At 39.9% G+C, this 20,905-nt stretch overlaps 3 protein-coding genes and 1 long non-coding RNA gene across 6 annotated transcripts; 2 read left to right on the forward strand and 2 right to left on the reverse strand.

The window, feature by feature from the left end:
• The first annotated feature begins 1,588 nt into the window (after window positions 1-1,588).
• On the forward strand, window positions 1,589-9,718 carry LOC105692065 (glycogen phosphorylase). The gene is made up of 11 exons (XM_012410997.3): window positions 1,589-1,937; window positions 5,357-5,458; window positions 5,883-6,197; window positions 6,276-6,387; window positions 6,916-7,235; window positions 7,324-7,634; window positions 7,754-7,868; window positions 7,990-8,172; window positions 8,249-8,596; window positions 8,775-9,104; window positions 9,310-9,718. The coding sequence occupies exons 1-11, from the start codon at window positions 1,695-1,697 to the stop codon at window positions 9,463-9,465; spliced, it is 2,535 nt and encodes an 844-aa protein (XP_012266420.2). The 5' UTR covers window positions 1,589-1,694; the 3' UTR covers window positions 9,466-9,718.
• Window positions 9,719-10,536: 818 nt separating this feature from the next.
• Window positions 10,537-11,717, reverse strand: LOC125499895. Its single transcript, XR_007276930.1, has 2 exons — window positions 11,579-11,717; window positions 10,537-11,459 (listed from the first exon to the last, which is right to left on the reverse strand). It is a non-coding gene; the product is annotated as an uncharacterized LOC125499895 (long non-coding RNA).
• Window positions 11,602-15,564, forward strand: LOC105692068 (galectin-8-like). 2 transcript variants are annotated; one of them, XM_012411000.3, is made up of 7 exons: window positions 11,602-11,737; window positions 13,101-13,186; window positions 13,526-13,739; window positions 13,862-14,059; window positions 14,159-14,247; window positions 14,384-14,578; window positions 14,670-15,564. In XM_012411000.3, the coding sequence occupies exons 1-7, from the start codon at window positions 11,651-11,653 to the stop codon at window positions 14,815-14,817; spliced, it is 1,017 nt and encodes a 338-aa protein (XP_012266423.2). In that variant the 5' UTR covers window positions 11,602-11,650; the 3' UTR covers window positions 14,818-15,564. The 2 variants fall into 2 exon arrangements, with proteins under 2 accessions (XP_012266423.2, XP_012266424.2); XM_012411001.3 differs by lacking the exon at window positions 11,602-11,737 and adding an exon at window positions 11,744-11,882.
• LOC105692066 (acetylcholine receptor subunit alpha-like 2) lies at window positions 15,411-20,893 on the reverse strand. Of its 2 annotated transcripts, none has more exons than XM_012410999.3 (9): window positions 20,690-20,893; window positions 18,809-18,957; window positions 18,681-18,725; window positions 18,481-18,590; window positions 17,899-18,115; window positions 17,564-17,732; window positions 16,936-17,088; window positions 16,351-16,520; window positions 15,411-16,172 (listed from the first exon to the last, which is right to left on the reverse strand). In XM_012410999.3, the coding sequence occupies exons 1-9, from the start codon at window positions 20,787-20,789 to the stop codon at window positions 15,930-15,932; spliced, it is 1,356 nt and encodes a 451-aa protein (XP_012266422.2). In that variant the 5' UTR covers window positions 20,790-20,893; the 3' UTR covers window positions 15,411-15,929. The 2 variants fall into 2 exon arrangements, with proteins under 2 accessions (XP_012266422.2, XP_012266421.2); XM_012410998.3 differs by having other exon boundaries at window positions 18,809-18,969.
• Between the last annotated feature and the right edge of the window lie 12 nt (window positions 20,894-20,905).

The raw sequence follows: 20,905 nt of genomic DNA on the forward strand, positions 1-20,905 counted from the left end.
TTGCAGAATTTCGGAAAAATGGAAATTACGTAGTTTGTGAATGACCGAATTCAATGTAAATTTTTTTTTTAATAGCTAACATCTCATACTTTCGAAAAATACCAAAAGATTTTGAAATTCGCTTACAATCGATTAAAAAACCGCACTTGAAGCTTAACGTCTCCAACTTGCCCCGGTCTCCCCTATATCACGCGGAGTGTTTATTCATTTTTAAACTAATGTCTACCAAAGTCCATCGCATGATATGCATGCGGTCGGATTTGTGCCGGCTGAATCAAGACTACCTCTATGCACTGTTTTTTTTCTTTTTTTTTTAAATTTAAATTTTTTCTAATTTCACCTTCGCAGAATCTCAACATCTACATACATCGATATCTCCGTTATACCTTTGAATGTGTATAATTAAAGGCCATCAACTTTTGCTCTCGTAGATATGCTTGGTCGTGCATGTGTTGGGAACACATCTCGTATTGACCAACAGTCAGAAATAACCGAAACCCAAAGTGACAAAAATGGATTTCTAATAATACCGGGCGAGACGCGGAAACCGCATCTAATAACCCACGGGCTGCAGAATTATACCGTGAATCGAATGCAACACGACCAATTCTTTACGAATATTGTACCTCCGGGTTTGATCTAGTTACATTGTCACCCGCCGAAATCTACAGCTGTCTCAATAAACCTTTCATCAACATTCAATTTTTCAGCATATATCGTATTATCATAGCGTACAGCGTATGTGTATTCAAAAATTTGTAAAGTGCTCGAAGATTGAAACTGATAGCCTCAATGAGGATTCACGGAATCTGTTCCATCGCTCCGTGGCAGTGCAGATTATTCAATACTTAATAATTATATTACGTCCCCGGAGACGATCGGTAATAATAATTCAAGCTTCAATGAAACGAACGTTAAAAAGGATCGTCGCTCCAAGTAGAAGCGCATACTTTGGGACGTGATTTAGATGGAGATATTTTAAATTTGGTAATAATTTGAAGAGCACAACAACCATCGGATTGGATGGTTATATCTCCTGATCAATTAATACACGCTACAATTAGAAAATTGTATCAAGACGTTGCGAATATTCATCCAATATTATTACGTTTATCCTCACGAGAAAAACAGGAAACAGCTGTGCATCTGAAACTATCTATTGTCACGTATGAAAAAGTGAAAACCGAAACTCCATCGGTGTGTGTAAAATAACTTGAATATTTTATTTATAAAAATAGGATTCGAAGTTTCAATCCTTTTTATGGCGCCCATTAATTTCTTCTCGAGAATTGCGATGTGTAAAACCCATTCGAAATAGTTTGACCTCTATACTTATTCTGGTACAAGAGAACCAGCAACGTTTTACTCTTGACACACATAAAAATATTCAACGGCACTCCAGAGGGTTCAATAATCTCCTGAAATTATTTCAATCGTTCGTTGAAAATGATTTTCTAAAGTGACTGACCCCTTGGCCCGTCTTCAGTTTCCTCGTTAAATTTGCGCGCGACGCCGGACGCCCAGTCGTATTAAAAGTTAAAACGCATGCGTGACCTTGCGACAAGGTGACCGTCTCCATCTCGCTTCTACCGGCACATCATTCGTATCTCGCGTGCCGGCCGCGGCACATCACATCGGCTCGTTTCTTGTTCGACACAAATAAACCCGACGTTCTCAGTGGCCCGGACTTTAAGATGTCCGTGTCAGAAGCAGATCATGAGAAGAGGAAACAGATCTCGGTCAGGGAAATCGTTGACGTTGAAAACGTCGTTAATTTAAAAAAAACTTTCAATCGACATCTCCACTACACCCTTGTCAAGGATCGCAACGTAGCTACCAGCCGCGATTATTATTTCGCCCTCGCCCACAGTGTCAAGGACAACCTAGTCTCGAGATGGATTCGAACCCAACAGTATTACTACGAGAAGGATCCAAAGGTAAGCTTTTAACTGATGATTCTATGACACTGTAGTAATGTTGATTTATCGTCGTCTTCGACCAATGGCTATCGACGAAACCACACTCTCCTTCGTCGCGCCGGATCGATCTGAAACGATTATCGGCTTATAATTTTACAATACCACATCTTATCACCATGTCAACATGTGTAGTTGAGATGGGTAGTTATCATCCCTTTAATAGACATGATTATGAGATAGAATTGACAGCTAGTAATCAATATTCGTTACCTTGTACCTATCGTGAGATTTTTCGTTCTATTTTCACACAAGGTGAGATCCAGAATGATCACTTGTGACCAGTCAAGAAGGAGTGAAAACATGGTACTCATAACTAGACCTTTGGCTGTCATAAACAGTTTACTTTCGATGGTTTATCACCGTGTTTTTTTCGCGATAGGTGGCGCCAAGTTACAAATGACAGCACGCGGTCTTCGTGTGACGATCTTAAAGGAATACTTATACATACGGCTGCAATGTTTGATAAGGAAAAATGTAGTCCATGATATGTAAAAATTCGGTATAAACCTACTATGAAATAGCCAGAATTATTCACGTAAATATGTTCCGCACGTTCTCGCGGCTACTTCTTTGTGGTACGCCTGGATGGAAACAAGGAACATTTTCAAATTCAAATTCCGATGATATCCTTCAGCCGATAGTCATACTTCGAATGATACAAGTCGTTATCGTTTCTAAACAATTTGAAGCTTGTCCTAGGCATTGTTTATACCCCGCTAATGAGGCCAGTTGCGATGATTTATAAATAACTTATACTCTTGTCACAAGTTGACGGTTGGTATGCAATATTGCTTCAACCTCTCTTATATTTGTTAGCACAATTATTCTATGTTAGAGATCATTCATTACTACGCGATACGCCTGATTTTGTTTTAATGAATGTAAACTACCTACAAGACGATTTCAATGTCGACTTTCCTCTTTAGAAGTTAGAACAATTACCAAATTATCGCAGCATCGTCCAAGTCCAAAAACACTGGAGATGACTCCATAGTGCCGTTAAAGAAAGTAGGAAAATATTTCTCTGTCGTGTCATTAGCTGCAGAATTATCTCTATACCGTATCACACCGTGTATCTTTATTTCGGCAGACAATTCCAGCTGTGAAGATTTTCGCCGGGATAGTCAAAACATTGATACTTTATATACGTAAACGAAAGTGATAAAAACAAAAACTTTATCCTTCTGTAATATTGAGTATTTCACGGCAGTGCATCTCGAAAGAGAATACCAAATTCAGAGTAGGTAATCGAAATCATCATCGTAGCCGATAATTTTTGTCAAAAACATTCAGAATAAATTATAATAACGCGTAACATTTTATACGTATATTTATTTGTGTATATATTTTACGCAGCCTGAAAAACGAGCCCAATTTACATCTTCATTGAAGATATTTGTATATTATCTCATTACGAATAAAAATAACGCTTCTTGTACTGCGATAGGGCAGCACACATAAAACATTTTCTACCCCCGTATCAAATGACCGATATCTGTAGTTATTCTCTACAGATGTAAAGTCATTATCATCTTTCACATTATCTGGTATGATAAGTGTGACAATTTTTGCAATCTGAAGACTCTATAAAAAAGTTAAGTTTTATTTAAAAAAAAGCAAAGAAAATAGACGAGGCAATAAGCTACTTTCTTCAAGTAGATCAGCCGCTGGCTTATAGTTCGATAACCTTCGCCGTAACCGGGAAGGTCAAGTTTCTGTGAGTTACGCGATCAAAGGCGTGGTTCGTTTCTAGGCTTGAATCATATTAGATTGAATTTAATATGTAAAACCGATAAAATGGCCTGTCGGAATCGGGTCTTCCAATTGGTGTATTGTACGTCATGCTGTAAAATTTCTTGGCACGTGTCTGAAAATTTCGAAATTGGCAATGAACTAGACGCGCTGGTCAGTGTTTAGGCTGCACAATTTGTGAACTGCACCCTGCGACTCACGATTAAATTCTGTAAAACCGCACGAGTTTTACATATCTATGCTTATACTGTATGTAAAATTGTCAAATAAAATATTGAAAACATTTTGGAGCGTTAAACTGCGAGCACTTCGTGCGTCAAAAACTTACGTTTCTATTGTGATATTTAATCTATCTACGCAGCTTTTGGAGTGAAAATATCATTTTAGTCAGATACTTGAAACTTCCCTGAAAATTGAACACGATAAAACCGGCAAAGTTATGTAAAAGCAAGGCCTTCCTTATGCCCTGTTCCTGAAAATCATATAGCGCGCAGTTGCCAACTATAACAATTTTTGGAACAGGTCCCACCTTTGAAGTATACATATATGTATACGAGGCGTAAAGATTTCCGTCGTAAAATCCAAACATCTTCTTACTTCCTACCCCACTACTTTGGTTTGACGCGCAGATTAATTTTCTCGTGTTCCGATATCTCTGGAAATCCTCACACCCCCTATTATATTGTTTTTTTTTTTTTTGTTTAATCGTAACGAAATGGTTATACCAACAATAAATATGAAGTATCGTTACGTGATGTGAAAAAATCTTAATTTGCGTTCACCGATCATCCAAAACGGTAGATTTTGGACACGATTAATTTGGCTGGTTGAACAAACTTTCAAATCACCCCAGTTAGTATAGATGCAAGAGAAGTCGCATTTTAACTTTGTCGACATTATTATAGTTATGCAATATTTTACGCATGTTATGGCGTTATACACTAACTGGTGTGCAAACTCATTGCGCGCATATAATATTGAAAAAAAGTCTCGCACCATTCTTAAGAGTTGCATGAAAGGTAAACGTGATTGGTTTGAAGTAAAATAAAAAAAAAGCTATTCAATAATTCTTGCGTAAAAGCAGATCGGAGTAATTTTCAGAGCAGTAGGTGTGTTCAACGGATACAGTTTATTCACGATATTCAAAACTAACTGTGGTGTCACACAGAGATATGTATAAACGTGAACAACAGTAACGCACGATCAGGGTCTGCAAATTGCGTAATGACTTCGTAGTCATCGCCCGTTGGCAGCTATTAAATAACTTCATATATTATTATCTCTGTCATCGCTATTATTATTATTGGGGGCTCCTAAGAGCTGCAGGCAATTGATCCAATGTAAAAAAGACCGAACTGTTATCGAGAACCTGACCGCCTTGATCTGGATCCTTCCCCGTTGCTTGTCCATACGTATAGACCGCGGATCCGGAGGGAAAAATCTATGCAAAAAAGAATTTCGCTGCAACTGTAGGTACAACTGCGAACATTGGCTCAAGGTTTCTGCCAGCGGTTAGGTCACGATTGTAGGAAAACTTAAGAACAGCTATATCATTGAATAATTTCCTACTATTATGATCTGTGCGTGGGCCTTGTTGTATAAATTTACAATTCTTGTTCTTCCAGAGGGTCTACTACCTCTCCCTCGAATACTACATGGGGAGATCCCTGCAAAACACCATGATCAATTTAGGCATACAGGGTGCTTGCGATGAAGCCATGTACCAGGTAAGGAATATCCATTCGTATGCTGCGTTGTATGCCACGAAATCAGCCCATGATTTCTCCTCCGTAAATAGGTTCTGAACCTCCCTAAAATAAATATCTTGAAAAAAAAACTTTTGAAAACGAAACATCAAAAGATAGCACAAAGAATGTGAATTTTTGCTTCGGGACCCGTCTTGAGTATGGTTTTTATACGTTTATGTCATGTTTAATAAAATTTAAAAATATAGCTTCTGACCGACGTCGAGATCAAATGAATGGCCATGTACGATTTCTATGTGCCTACTTTTTCGTTCCAAATACCGCGCGGTCTAAAAATGTACAAACTCATTTCCCATCTAATTCACGACATCCCATGGTTGATGCAGTTAACTCTGACACTGTTAGTGCTGGTCACGAATAGCGATTGATAACTATTTTTCAAAAGATGGGTTTGAACATCGAAGAGTTGGAGGAACTCGAGGAAGACGCGGGTCTTGGCAACGGAGGTCTAGGACGTTTGGCGGCATGCTTTTTGGACAGCATGGCTACTCTGGGTCTCGCTGCCTATGGATACGGCATAAGATACGAATACGGAATCTTTGCGCAAAAGATCAAGAACGGCGAACAAACCGAAGAGCCGGACGATTGGCTCCGTTTTGGTAATCCCTGGGAAAAAGCGCGTCCCGAATTCATGCTACCCGTGAATTTCTACGGGCACGTTATCGATACTCCGGAGGGCAAAAAATGGGTGAACACGCAGGTGCGCGATACTCCCGTTCGACCTTCAAAGCTTGAAAAAATGGTCGCATAAGAATTTGTATTTTCACATGTTGTTCAGGTTGTGTTCGCGATGCCGTACGATAGTCCGGTCCCTGGATACAATAACAACGTTGTCAACACCCTGAGGCTGTGGTCGGCGAAATCTCCCGTTGAATTCAATTTGAAATTCTGTAAGCATTACTTTTGGGTCACCTTGAGGGGTCGCTCGGTGTTTCGCGATCCGTTTACCACTTGCCACGTACTAATTCATTAGTATTTTTGAATGTTGCGTTTTATGGCTTACGGTTAGCAATTAGCCTCACGTACGATTGTTGCGAATTTCAATCGCACCTTTCGGACAGCATTGCTAATATGCAGTAAAAATAGTACATTTGTCGAATATAGATGAAGAGTAGATCACCGGTAAGGAATATCCGATACAATGGGATGTAGATAATGAGGCGACGTTACGGGATTGTGTAATTATGACGCCGTTGTTCGTTGCGTGCATCTAATTACGTATTATCATACTTTTCAAATGAAAATTCGATCGAGATAGCACTACAACTGTCGGTTTTTTCACTTTTGTCATTTTTGTCGACATTGAGGCCACTTCTTGTTGAATTCCATTCCGCGAAATCGCGTAATCTTCCCGCTCGTAACTCGCGTTGAGAGTGTTGTCCCAGTTGGACTTTCGATTGATTTTATCCTTATTTCAGTCAACGACGGTGACTACATCCAGGCCGTTATTGACCGAAACTTGGCGGAAAATATATCCAGAGTTCTCTACCCCAATGACAATTTCTTCGAGGGTAAAGAGCTGCGTTTGAAACAGGAATATTTCATGTGCGCTGCAACGCTTCAGGACATCATTCGTCGCTACAAATCCAGCAAATTCGGATCGCGGGATCATCACAGAACAGATTTTGACGCCTTCCCAGATAAGGTGGCGATTCAATTGAACGACACGCATCCCTCTTTGGCCATACCAGAGCTCATGAGAATCTTGATCGATGTGGAGGGTCTCCCATGGGAGAAGGTACGATCGATACAAGCTGCTCTAGCTACGGATAGATTCGCTGATTTTCCATACATTTCGTTTCTACTCTCTTCTTTTTGTCTCGTAGGCCTGGGACATCACCGTTCGCACTTGCGCCTACACGAATCACACCGTTCTTCCAGAGGCGTTGGAGCGTTGGCCGACAAGTTTGCTGGAGAGCATTCTCCCTCGTCACATGCAGATTATTTATCACATTAATTTCTTGCATCTTGAACAAGTACGGGTATTCTTCAAGGGTGACGCAGAACGTATTCGCCGTATGTCCCTTATCGAAGAGGATGGGGAGAAACGTGTCAATATGGCTCACCTTTCTATCGTTGGAAGTCACGCGGTCAACGGTGTTGCTCGCATCCATTCAGAAATTCTTAAAGACAGCGTGTGAGTATAACGGTGGGGAACGGTTACGTCGACTGATCGTGAAACGTCATGTGCTTTTTTCGTCGTAGACCCCGTCCGATAACAATTATCGATATTTCACTGTAACGTTACTCTTGTAGATTCAATGACTTCTACGTCATGACACCTAGCAAATTCATGAACAAGACTAATGGCATCACTCCAAGGAGATGGTTGCTATTGTGCAACCCAACTTTATCAGATCTGATCGCTGAGGTGAATATACAGTTTTTATGCCGTTTGGGCAAAATATCCGCCATGTCACGAGATTATTGATCTCATAACGTGAAAGATGTAGAAAGACGAAAAGATAGTGAATTCGATGTTACGGTTACAGAAAATCGGGGACGAATGGACCGTCCATTTGGATCAGCTCGCGCAACTCAAACAATGGGCTAAAGATCCGGGCTTCCAACGTAGTGTTAACAAAGTTAAACAGGAAAACAAATTGCGCTTGGCACAATTACTCGAAAGAGATTACGGTGTCAAGATCAACCCTGCTTCCATTTTCGACATTCAGGTCAGCCGAACTTTCGTTGTTACTGTTTGACTTTGGATTACGTTAAATGCTGAATATGCTCCATTCTTATGTTCAGGTGAAACGTATTCACGAATACAAAAGGCAGCTGCTCAATTGTCTGCACATAATCACACTGTACAATCGTATAAAGAAAGATCCGTCCGCGCCGTTCGTACCTCGCACAGTTATGATCGGCGGTAAAGCAGCTCCAGGATATCACATGGCTAAGAAAATAATCAAGCTTATATGCAGCGTCGGCAATGTCGTCAATAACGATCCGATCGTTGGAGATAAACTTAAAGTTATCTTCCTCGAAAACTACAGGGTCACTTTGGCCGAACAGATCATACCGGCTGCGGATCTTAGCCAACAGATCTCAACGGCCGGCACGGAGGCATCTGGAACGGGAAACATGAAATTCATGGTAAAGCGTGCCACCTTATCCCTACAAACATATTCACAAAAAATCCTAATAATTTTGCATTCGAAAAGATCCAACATCACCAACAAATCTTGACATATTTTCAAGCTTTTTGATGACGGTACTTTTGAAATAAATTTTGGCAGACAGCCCTGTTGATATGCAATTGTAATGTTCGCAGTTGAACGGCGCCCTCACCATCGGAACGCTTGACGGTGCGAATGTTGAGATGGCCGAGGAGATGGGCAACGAAAATATCTTTATCTTTGGTATGACGGTCGACGAAGTTAATGCTCTGCAGAGGAAGGGCTATAATGCGTACGATTATTACAACAAACTACCCGAAGCGAAGCAGTGTATTGACCAGATTCAGGGCGGATTTTTCAGTCCTAGCAATCCTGACGAGTTCAAGGATATCGCTGATGTCATAATGAAGTGGGACAGGTTCTTGCTTCTTGCTGATTATGAAGATTATATCAAGACTCAAGATCGTGTCAGCGAAGTGTACCAGGTTAGCATGCTATTTTTACACCATTGCTATTTTATAATGTGCAAGGTTATTATGTCTGCAAACGGTATTTGGCACGTGTTGATTCGCAGAATTTGATCTCACGCAGGCGAAGGAGTAGGGGAAAATATTCGGAAAATTAATACCTTCCGCAGATTGAAAAATTCTGAATGCTAATTTTTCAACGTGATAAAAATTCTCATTTCAGGACGAAAGCAAGTGGGTAGAAATGGCTATTCACAATATCGCCTCGTCCGGGAAATTTTCGTCGGACAGAACGATCGCCGAATACGCACGCGAGATTTGGGGAGTTGAACCGACTTGGCAGAAGCTTCCACCACCTACTGAACCACGTGACATTTAAACAGCTGTTAGCTGCCAATCGGGAATAATCCAACCATCGCCATCCTATTCATTAGTTCTGGAATGATTCATGCAGAAATACACACGCGATGTCCTATTTGTTTACTGAACATCGATGGGGGAAACAATCGTTTCTGATTTACCAAGTTTCTCGCTCACCTGGCAGTCATTGTGACATAATTTTGTAATCTGTTATTCATATACGTCATATGAGAATTTGTTAAGTTTCAAAGATAAAGTTCATTCTATCCAAAGAACACTGCAGTTGATTGAAAGGGATCTTACGTCATCTTGCAGGAATATTTAGGTATATTATTGATAATAGCATGGGAGAATACACCGTCGAAAATACGTACATCACAATGTGCGTTTCTATGCTCCACAAAGTTAACGCTATAACCACCATAATACTCCAATTTATTGTGAGCAGGTATGTTATATTATTTCATTACATTAAAATGTTCATGTGCATAATCGCAGATCTGTTATAAAGAGAAACGAAATTCATATTATTCACTTGTTCATTAGAACGAAACAATTTAATCGGCTCTATTGGGGCTAACGAAAAATGGTCTGTTCGAAATATCTGTAAATACACGAGGCTACATTACCACTAAATAGAAATTATATTCGTTTGAAGGATAAACGGATCCTGCGCTCGATTAAAAAAAGAAAACAGAAAAAAAATGAAGAAATCAATCCACACGTACTTAGGTATTTTTCTCTCTTTCGAAATTCGGATCTACTGCCATTTATTTGATCATCGTGCAGGTGCTGATAATTCCGATGCGGCGTTGACTGATGGTTCAAGATGTAAAAAAAGTTGACTGGTTTTGGAAGAGCGTAAATGTTTTGAAATAAATAGCGATTGTTCTTGCTGAAATTGTCGTTTTACAATTATTGTCAGTTATTTTGAAGTCAAGGACGTTGATCGTAATGTATATGTATGTAATAAAGCACATAATTCTATTGAACTCATAAAATTTTGACCACAATTAATTCACGTGAAAAATAGCTATAATCAAACGGTGTGTTATTGCTCTAAGAGGACACGAAATGTTCAAATACTCTCTAATAGTTAATGTATTTTAATTAAGAAATCAATTAAATGAATAAATCTCATTCATATAGCATTATACTATAATATAATAGATTAGTACGAAAGTGTCGTTCATTAATGTTCTGTTCAAGTGCCATTTGAACTGCTAATAGAGAAATAAATTTTGTCGTTCACATGATTTAGTTAATCAGTGACATCCTCCTAGCGCATTTCAATTCTATCGATTCGATTCTATCGATTCACGCCTCTAGGATAAAGAATATCAATTTATTAGCAAGTTACATAGATCTTGCGGAGACCCGCTAGCGTCAAACGTACGCTAGTCTAGTACTAATTCTGTACAAATTCAGATTTAGTAGCGCATCATATCTGTATAGGCTCAAATCCAAATGGATTTTCGAATTCGACAAGTAAAGAAAAAATCGGAAGACTGCAAAAGCCACTCACATCCCCATTCGTGATGTCAGTATGACTCAAGTTGGTTTGTGGTGTTTTGCAACAGTTTTCAGCGTATGCCACTATGAGTCAATCTATCCTTAGAGCATTGTCCGGTATTAGTAGGTACATATTTATAGAATTGTTAATTTTTTCTTCATCTCTCGCTGGTTACTAATTTTATCGAAAAAAAGATTAGGAGAGCACGAAATGCCATCAGTAAGATTTCCTCGACCATTTCTCAAGTCGACTGGAATGCTCGTGACAGATGGACCATATCGACGCTGATCGAACATAATTTATTCACAGTCAATTATAGCGATTACTCATCACACAATATAGCGTATATTAATAATTATCTCATTGTAGTTGGCGTCAATAGTAGGTTCTATTGTGTGTATACGTACGTGCATACGTATACCCATGTGAAAATGGTGTCAATGTTGAGATAAACCCACCGCAGCGCCTTGGCATCGTCAACTGGCTCGGACATGGTCATGCTGCGTACCGTACCAGCGTGCGTTACACGTCCCCAGTAAACGTATACAAGTATTTGTGATTCACGATAGATAATAGGGCGTAGGTAGGAAATTACCAGCCTTTTACGTACAGCACATACCTGCTCTGCGTTCGGTTCCCAACGCCCACCCACATTCGTGGTAGCACCCCACAATTATATCTGACGTCGGCGATGTCTACGGAAAGTCTGACGGCGCATTTAGCGAAGGTGAAGGCATTCGAGGAGTTTTCGTTGGTCGACAGATGCGCCATTCCACGAGTAAGTAGATGACACTCCATGAGCGTCTCTGCTCTGCACAAGTTCGAGTAGAATTAACGCCATGTGCTACTGCTTCAAATTATTTTGCTGTCATCTACACCGCAGTCCCGGTGTAAAACACTCGGAGAAGTTCGGCGTTTCTCGGGTGAGTTCGCAGCTTTGTAACAGCCATGTATGTGCTTAGGGCGCGAAAGCCTGAAACCTATGCTGAAACTAATTGTAAGCGGTCAAACATTTTGTATCTAATGACACACCTGCTATTAATGATTCGAATAATGGTTTATCAAATCTGATGTGTAGCGATTTTTTTCAATCGCACTATTTATCTACGCAGTATTATGAACAAGGCAGTTGGAGGACCTTTTGATGTGCTCGCCTCAAATGTTTCCAAATCAAAATTTTGCCGCCATGAAGTACTTCGTCGCAGAAAGTTTTGCGTGTGTGATATACATATTTTGCTTATTAAACATACTACCATTTGTAGTATTCCATTATGCATTAATTCTGTTTTGATGATATCATCGAGCTTGTTTTGTCTTGTGATTGCAATATCAACCGGCGTGCATACAGTATGCATGAGATGTTACACTTTTTCTCTACTTAAAACTGGCCTGGAGCTGATATACATAGGTATTGATCGAGGTCTGGAACAACATGAGAATGCGAGACGTAATATCAAAAGTACGCAGGAATTGCTACTTAGGTTTCATAGAAAAAATCGAGCCTCTGCAGCGTTTCTGAATTAACTAACGATCAACTCGAAATTATTACGAATGCGCTCTGGTTGGTAGGGCGCCAATAAGTAGTCTAGTGCGAAAATTAGTAATTGGATTATATCTGCGGTTAACTATCACTGCTGGTTGTGTGTGAGATGTCAGCAAGCACGGGCACACTGACGATGTCGGAGGCGATGTCAATTTCTTAGACAATTATCGTCATGACTCACACGCTTGAAAAGACTAGAACGTAATTCTATTCGGATTTCGGAGGATTTCGGAATATCATCACGATACACTGTAGACGAGATAGTGGAGCAAGCTGAATTATCCGCAGATGAATAGAACCACTTGCAGCTTCAAATTAGAATAAAAAACATATGTTCAGTTGCTCTCTGATTGATTTTTGTAGAGCTGGCATATGTTGAGAAACGTTTGCATAATTTGCCGAATACACTCGCGATCCAATTCATCATAATGTTAGTGATACTTTTGTTTTTGCTTCTTCAGATCCGCTTGTCTAGTTTTCTTGTAGGAATTGTATTGGAGGTTTGAACGACATTATTTTCTCACAATACATTCGCAAGTGATTGTCAATCACCCTTCAATTGTGTTAATTAGATAATTTTATTCTTGCGTTGTTTCAGTCCGCGACCTCGCCTGGAGAAGAACTACAACTGACTCCAGGCTCTGCTATAATTGTCACTGGATACATACCACTGTATGCCGTACGGTGGGTACTTTCTTGATATTTGGGAAACTTGTATTCAAATGTTGCAAGTTAGTTTATCGTCAAGGTGCCTCCTCGTAAAGCGGAAAGAAAGAAACAAATAAATCTCACGTGTTCGTAACAGAAGAATGACTGGTTATTTCAAACATACGAAATCTATAGCAGCTGCTTTCAAAAAATTCTCATAAATACACGCAATGGCCGGGTTAGAAATATCGATTTCTTTTTTGTAATTTCAAATACTATGAAAAGTAAGAATCTGTTCATATTTCCGATGATAAGCCATCGTGAGAAATGTTGGGTTTTGGAAAAGGACTGATTCGGAACATTTTTTCATCTCAGATTTGCAGTGAATCTGACGTGTAGGTCTTCGCCTGGAAATGTGGCCTTGCACTTCAATCCACGTTTGGAAAGAGCATATGTCGTCAGAAACTATAAATTTCGTAATCAGTGGTACGAGGAGGAAAGATGTTCGTCTTCTGGTCGGACGGGAGCTGTGTTCCGTCGAAATTCGTTCTTCCACCTCATGATATTTTGCACCCCCAATGAATATCAAGTTAGTTCTATTTCGTCAAAGAGTACAGTCGAATTAGTTGGTTCATGTCATTTGTTGATTAATTAATTTCTATCAGCTGCATTACAACACTCCTAGTTACGCATAGATTGTTGTACCTTCAGATAGCCGTGGACGGAGAGCATTTCTGCTCCTTCGCGTATCGACTACCACTAGCCGATGTAAAGAGCGTAGAGGTCGACGGAGACGTTGAAGATGTCACGACTAGGGCGACCACTTTCAAAGTTTATCCAGATCCGGAAATTTGCCGTCCTAAAAGAAACTTAGAACTCACCGTGGAAAAACCGTTAAATGATAGCCTGGTATAAGCATTAGTTTTCTTCCGTTCGTTCTATTTGGATAAAACAAAAATTTTCTCAAACCCTCATAATCAAGATTTTTATTCATATTTTGGTGTTCAGGAAATTCCGCTGACCGTTTACATTCCTGAAGGTATAAGAGTCGGATATAAAATTATCATAAAAGGGAGATTAAAACTTCTGCCTCATTCGTAAGTATGATATCGAATTCGAAAAATTAGTAAAAAGCTTTTCTCATAGAGTAGTCCATCCAGCCGTTGCGTTGAAAAAAAATTATTTGAATATTTATTGAATATTGAATAAAAATTGACGTAAATAAATTTCCAGGTTTTATATCAACTTGCAAAAAGGACAGACGATATATCCTCATCCGGAAATCGGGTTGCACCTGAATCCACGATTTCTTTTTGGTACGGCCCAACAATGCGTGGTTATGAATTGTTGGCGCGACGGTTCCTGGGAACACGAAGAGCGACACGAGGGCGTTCTTTCTTGGGGACCTGGCCGAGAATTCGAATTCACGTAAGATGATTCACGGGTTCCCGTAATTTTCCTATTTTATTTCATGTTAGTTCAATATCTACGTTTTATTATCTGACCTGATCTTTACCAGTTTATCTTGCGAGTACGAGGCCTACACGATTTGGTTGGGAAAAAAGATGATCGGCGAGTTCAAGCACAGGGTTCCCCTCAAGAACATCGATACCCTGCGTATATGCGGCGACATCGTGCTTCATGAAATTGCAATTAATCGCACTTAATCTTCATTATTTTTGTCGGTAGATTGTATACAAGTATCACTTTTGCCTTTTGAGTATTTTTAACGATGCGGAAGTATCGAGGTGCCGCGGTTCGGCAACGAGTTCCTTTACCGAGATGTCATCTTACCTGCACTTTCATTGTTTATTGTAGCGAGATATAAGACTAAAAAATGAGCCCGCTCGTTACGTAGAAGTTAGACTGAAAATCAACCTCAAAACTGTAGTGAAAATGAATAATTTTATAATGATCGTTGAATGATATTTTCGTACATTTTTCGTCGATCGTTCACAATAGTATAGCAAAATTGAAGTAAAACCTTTCACGCCATTCAGAGAATAGACTACTTTTTTTCAGGTCAAGTTGTATCAAGTTTTTCATCTCCATAATTGAGTGGGGTATTTTTTTATGTATATTATTTTACTTCTGTATTCTACGAATGGACGTGGATTATTAGTTTATTTCAATTTTGTGAAGGTACTTGTTCAATGTGACGGCTGAGAATAAAAAATACCGATCAAATTTACTAGTCGAATAAGTCACGCTAGGAAAATAAAATAATTAAGACACTTTTGCTCAACATATTTGAGCGGAATTCCGTTTTTCTATCTGTTTATTAATAGTAAATGTATACTTTGTTTTCGTAAGTTTAATAGCTTTGTAAAAATATTCAATTCAAAACATTGCATTTTATTACTGTGAGTACGTGTATCGTCTTTTTGGTTCAATAAACTTATGGATATGTATGATTGCAGGCGTGTATAACATACTTATATTTAAAATAATTAATTACAAGCGTAACATCATCGATATTTGGTATTCAGTCGAACGGATCTACGTGATTATATTATTGGTAACGATAAATCGGCGGGTCGATAATATTCATAAAAATATAGTTTAATAATTCAACTATATTCCGTTAGCACAAAATTAATCAATCGAGTTAAAGCAACACATCGTGTACAAAAAAAAAAAAAAAAAAACACTCAGACTTCAAGAGAGAAACAGGATATTCCTGCCGTTTTGCCTCTTTGGAAAATGCCCTCGAAGACTGTACAAATAAGCGGCATGTATTTTCTTGTGAGAGGCTCATCGGTTAACTTATACGGTTGCGTCAAATTGAGCAGCGAATGGCTAGGATGATAAAAATGAGGCAGTAGAGTATAAACGCTATTCGATCAACAGCCATCGCTGCCAGGGTCCATTCTAACTGCGAAGACTTTGGGGGAGTCAGAATATTCTGACGATCGCCATCGTCAAAATTGGAGTTACTCAACGGACCAGAAATTGAATGATTCCCATCAGCGGTATGACTTTCCCGCATTTCCTCGCCCACGTTTGCTCTCTGCGCTTTCACCTATAACAATCAGCATTGTGCAGTTAGCACGCGACGATTAGAATTTAGTAAATTTCATTTGATTTCTAGCGAATCCTAGTGAATTCGTGGCAATATTCGATGCTTTATTTTAGTCACATTATGCATTACATGAGTCGAGTGACACTGCAGTAGTCTGCTAATGAGGTGTGCGACTTACCAGCTGAACTACGTCGTCAAGCCACAGAACTTTTCCCAGCCACCCAACGAGGAATTGTTTAACTCTCCAGGGAAGTGGTCTCCTATTATTGCTTTTCGACATGTTGATAACTGTCACTGAGATAATCAAGGATATGCTCACCAGGTACAGACTGTAGCTGTAGAAATGTACTGTACAAAAATTCCGAAATTTTAGAATGAGCTGTGAAAAACGCAAGTTTTCGTATTCTACGGTGACAAGAAATTAAAAATTGTTGTTGAATTTTTCACAAAACGACAACGAATCTAGAGTTTTATCGGATCGTAGCACGTTATCGCAGAGCAGATCCCTACCAATATTCGATTTTTATCAGCCTTTCCTGAGAAATTTCACATCAATCCACGGTGGACTTGTTCATGATGAATTGTTGATAGGGACATACCTGTTAGCGCGCAATGTTGAGTATACCCTGATAATACATGCCTTTTTGCGATCGAACTGTTCTCGAATTTTTCCGAAGATCATTCGCACTAACGGGGATGTATCGTATATGTCGAGAAATCAGCAACAATGCGATCGTAAAAATAATGTAATTAGCTGACTCACCGATTAGAGGTGTATTGTACGCTACCGATGGCACCTTCTGGTTGAAGTAGATCAGGAAGAGAGTAATCAACACCGACGTGCACGCGGCTACGGTGACTTTTTCCTCACAATTAACTGGGAGCCAGAAGGTAATCAGGGTCAGCAATACTATTGCTGAAATTTGAATGTGTCGTAGTTAGTTACAATTACTAATCTTCAGTCAACTTTACAATATATGGCAGAACGAAGTGAACACTCTAGCTGGAAACGTGAAAAAAAAAATTATTTCATTCTTTTAGCGACGCAACTTATACTTCGATATGTTTTCGCTTCAATGTACATCGGAATATTAAATAGAATGAACGTCAACATTGTTATTAATTTTAGATTGAGCGTTCATTTTTCTCAATCTCCCATTTTCAGTTAAGAAGTCGTAAATTGGAGAAAAAATTTCTACTCTCGGTTGAAGACCGTTCACCGGAAACTCTTTTTGATATATTTCATTAATCAAATCTGTGATTTTATTACTGACAATTTAGACTTCTTCGTCGAGAGCGGCATTCCCTGATAATAGGGTTGTGTATCAACGTATCCGAGATCGCATATCTTGATTATAACGAACACTGCAAGTACGGCGATGCACCCTTACCAGTAGCAGGTGGTACGACGACCGCTACGTAGTTGGGAGATTCCCTCTTCAAAGTCAGATTGTAGGTGACGTCGATGTAGGCCTCAGGGCAACACGGATAATACGCAACGTTACGCTCTCGAGTAACGTCTTTCAAAATCCACTCAGAATTGTGTAGCATTAAATCCGGCTATCGACAAAAAATGAAACCTCAGAGTCAAACGGAATTTAACACATCAATTTTGTTAAGCAAAAAATGTTGGAGATATTCATGCATGATTGTTATTTAAACGGGGGTCTCATTCAACTCCGTCACTGCCCCGAAGCCATGAGGTATAATATTTAATCCAGCTAACCCGATCTTCAGTTTCTGGAAATTGTAGATCGATTTGTTCACCGTTAAATGTCCAGGAACCAAGTCGCAATGAACAAACTTGTGTATCGAATGGCCAAAAACGAAGATCCATATCGCAAAAGACCATAAACTGCGAAGGCGGTACCCAAAGTATCGAACCATCCTGAGTAGCTATGCAATGAGTATTTCCGTAGTGGTCTACCGTACTGCCAGCCGCGCTGTGAACCAGACACCGGATTTCAAAAAAATATATTTTTTCTTCCTCCTTTTAATCCGAAACTTTGTCATCGTCCTAAAGATCATTGAACTTTTTTGTATCTAACAAAAATCGGCCCATCGGTCATTTTTGCACTTCCAACGGAAAGAATGCTCAAAATATGGAAAGAAAATCGAAAGAGAACAATTGTTGATATTTCACAAGGAGGCAGATCTATCTCTCATCCTTATTTAGCACACCACGATTCATACCAGTGTACGGATTGTGACGATGATAAATTTTGTTCGATAACTATAGAAGGGTGAAATTTATTCCCTGCCCCAGAAGACTGACTACAGTATTTTTCAGACAACGTTTGATCATCACCTATTGTAGAGAACAATGTCTGGTTGCCAGACTTCGTGGTCGCCTAGATGAAGTTGCGCCAACCCGCCATAGTTCGCTGGGTCCCATTTCAACTTTTCATCGATCCAAAACTGGAAGTAATGATGCAATTGACAGTTGGCTAACCAAATCTAAGATAACATCAACTCCGGAAGTGGAGCGTATGCGAACCTCAAACATACCATTTTGACCCAGGCGTGCACCGTCATCATGGACTTCAATTCTTCCTGCAAACAGAAGCGGTTGCGTAACAAAGTAATTTGAAGGGTAGTTTGAGCCAAGGGCATTGATATTGATGTAACGAGCTTACAATGGCTACGTGACGAATTGTGAGGTCAATCGTTACGGTTGTCGTGTTGTGGTGCTGGGCCGGCCTCGCAAACTTATCATAGTTCAACAGAAGATCCCTCTTCAAATGGTCCGTCCAAGTTTCGTTCCATATGGGCCGCACCGGCATATCTGTCACCGTCACTTGTTTCATGTTAGGGTATCACGCACTAGTTAGATATCATCGTTTCTGATCTCCCATCGCTAATAATAATTTTATATTCTACAAAAACCATAGTCATCGATTCAAACCAACGAGAACCTTAGGCTCGTAACCGCAACCGCGATCAAATGATCGAAAATCAATTGGTAGTATGAAAATCAAAGGTGTTCAGACTCATCGCTCTTCCGTATCCCAACGACGATGAACGTATAAACTGTTGGTATAGTGATCTGTCCAGGCGAACGATTAGTCTATTCATCAGCTACTTTTTTGATTCGGGGTGGTTTTTGGTATACGGGGTCGGGCGACTAGATGAGACCGGCTGTTTTTCTTAAGATTGCAATGCGACATTGCGCGATAAGCAACGACAACATGAAATTTAAATATATATATATATATATACCATATCAATTGGATTACTTAACGGTGAATTTAGAATCTCGCAAATTAAGAGTTGTATGAATGCACGATTAAGCGATGGCATCATCGAATTAACTTGCACGGGTTCACCGTGTTCCATATGATCGCGCTTTTATATAGGTATGGTGACAATTCGCAACTGACAACGAGCATCGTGCACTTCCTGATTGCCATTTCCTGAGTGATGTTACCAGTTGGTAAAGTACTTGGCAAACACTTTCAGCGCAATCGCACGCAGAATTGTTTTCAAGCGATGACAGAGAATTTGCGCATGGGTCACTTGATTCGTGGTCTTTAGACACCAACAAAATCTACCCGACCACTATGTGCGGTGGCACATGCGTCGCGAACTTGGAAAAAAGGAAAGGAAATCAACTGTAGAGGATGATTAATGATTAGCAAAAAAGAACAAGAAATAAGAAAGAGGTGAAATTGCTCGCGGCGTACCATCAAGCATATCGCGTTTGTTGCCGCGTGTCAAAACATCTTCTAGTTACGCAGGACGGCTGTAAGCTACACGTCGAAATAAGGTCCCTGACTTTACTGATTGGAACTCGTGAGTGGATAATCGCTGCCGGCTAACTGGAGAACAGGAGACCGCTTTGCTCGGTCAGAGCGGTCGTCAGAGCTAAATGGCGATATACAACGCTTTTACACGCGCGCAGGTTGTGCGAATTAGCGGAGCTGCAAAACGTCAATTTGATGTAGGTGTTCGGCAATCGCCGAATTTAAAAGTAAAAAAGAGTATCGGGAAAAGCTGAACATGATGACAATCGGGAATGCGATCAAATATTGAGTGGATCGAAATGTTACAGTTCCCTGGGGTAACAACTTTACGCCTCGCAATTTTCCGGTTCGTTTTCGTTCATTCGTTGTCCACTTGACTCTGTCCGTTGATCAATGTATCTGGAAACGTGCAGCTGGATGATGATGGGAAAATGTTTTGCAGAAATTGAATGCTTGGAGCTTCACGATGGATCGCGTATCGTTTCAACTAGATTTTTGTTTGGCAAATTAGATTTCCTAGTGTTTCGTGATCATGATCATTGCAGATGTACATACATACATCTGTGTATAATTATTTTAGTATGTTTCATGAAGCATGTTAGAAAAATCTTTGTACGTAGTCTAATGTCAATGTACGAGTTACTTATTAGTATCGTTCGGATGTATCTCCTTTCGTTGAATCTAGCGACTGGGATTCCGTCCTTTGACGTTCGGTCGAGTAAAGATAGCTTCGTTACGATTATCAGATGTGCTTATCAGGGAGAGTTTACTCACATTTTGCATCCGTGCATTGTTGTAGAGGCGCGAAAATTGTTAATCCACAGAGTACCAGGATCGCAATTCGAAAGCTCCCAGGCCTCGACGTTTCAGGCATGACTGCAGCGTCGGCCTGATACCGGCAAACTGTTCTTGCGTCTCGTTATCGTCCACAATGTTTCTACAAGCCGCAGCTGCCCTGTCACCTACCGGCATCCCATCACTGTAACCGTC

The sequence above is a fragment of the Athalia rosae genome, chromosome 2 (assembly GCF_917208135.1).
Source record: "Athalia rosae chromosome 2, iyAthRosa1.1, whole genome shotgun sequence".
Taxonomy (NCBI): domain Eukaryota; kingdom Metazoa; phylum Arthropoda; class Insecta; order Hymenoptera; family Athaliidae; genus Athalia; species Athalia rosae.

Excerpts from the sequence above, each read along its gene's own strand:
- LOC105692065 (XM_012410997.3), top strand. The coding sequence starts at position 1,695 with ATGTCCGTGTCAGAAGCAGATCATGAGAAGAGGAAACAGATCTCGGTC. Across the intron at positions 6,388-6,915 it reads TGAATTCAATTTGAAATTCT|TCAACGACGGTGACTACATC; the intron begins GTAAGCATTACT and ends TCCTTATTTCAG. Across the intron at positions 8,597-8,774 it reads CGGGAAACATGAAATTCATG|TTGAACGGCGCCCTCACCAT; the intron begins GTAAAGCGTGCC and ends TAATGTTCGCAG.
- LOC105692068 (XM_012411000.3), top strand. The coding sequence starts at position 11,651 with ATGTCTACGGAAAGTCTGACGGCGCATTTAGCGAAGGTGAAGGCATTC. Across the intron at positions 11,738-13,100 it reads ACAGATGCGCCATTCCACGA|TCCGCGACCTCGCCTGGAGA; the intron begins GTAAGTAGATGA and ends GCGTTGTTTCAG. Across the intron at positions 14,060-14,158 it reads AACCGTTAAATGATAGCCTG|GAAATTCCGCTGACCGTTTA; the intron begins GTATAAGCATTA and ends TTTGGTGTTCAG.
- LOC105692066 (XM_012410998.3), bottom strand. The coding sequence starts at position 20,789 with ATGCCTGAAACGTCGAGGCCTGGGAGCTTTCGAATTGCGATCCTGGTA. Across the intron at positions 17,733-17,898 it reads TTCCAGAAACTGAAGATCGG|CCGGATTTAATGCTACACAA; the intron begins GTTAGCTGGATT and ends TTTTGTCGATAG. Across the intron at positions 17,089-17,563 it reads CGTCGTACCACCTGCTACTG|CAATAGTATTGCTGACCCTG; the intron begins GTAAGGGTGCAT and ends TTCAAATTTCAG.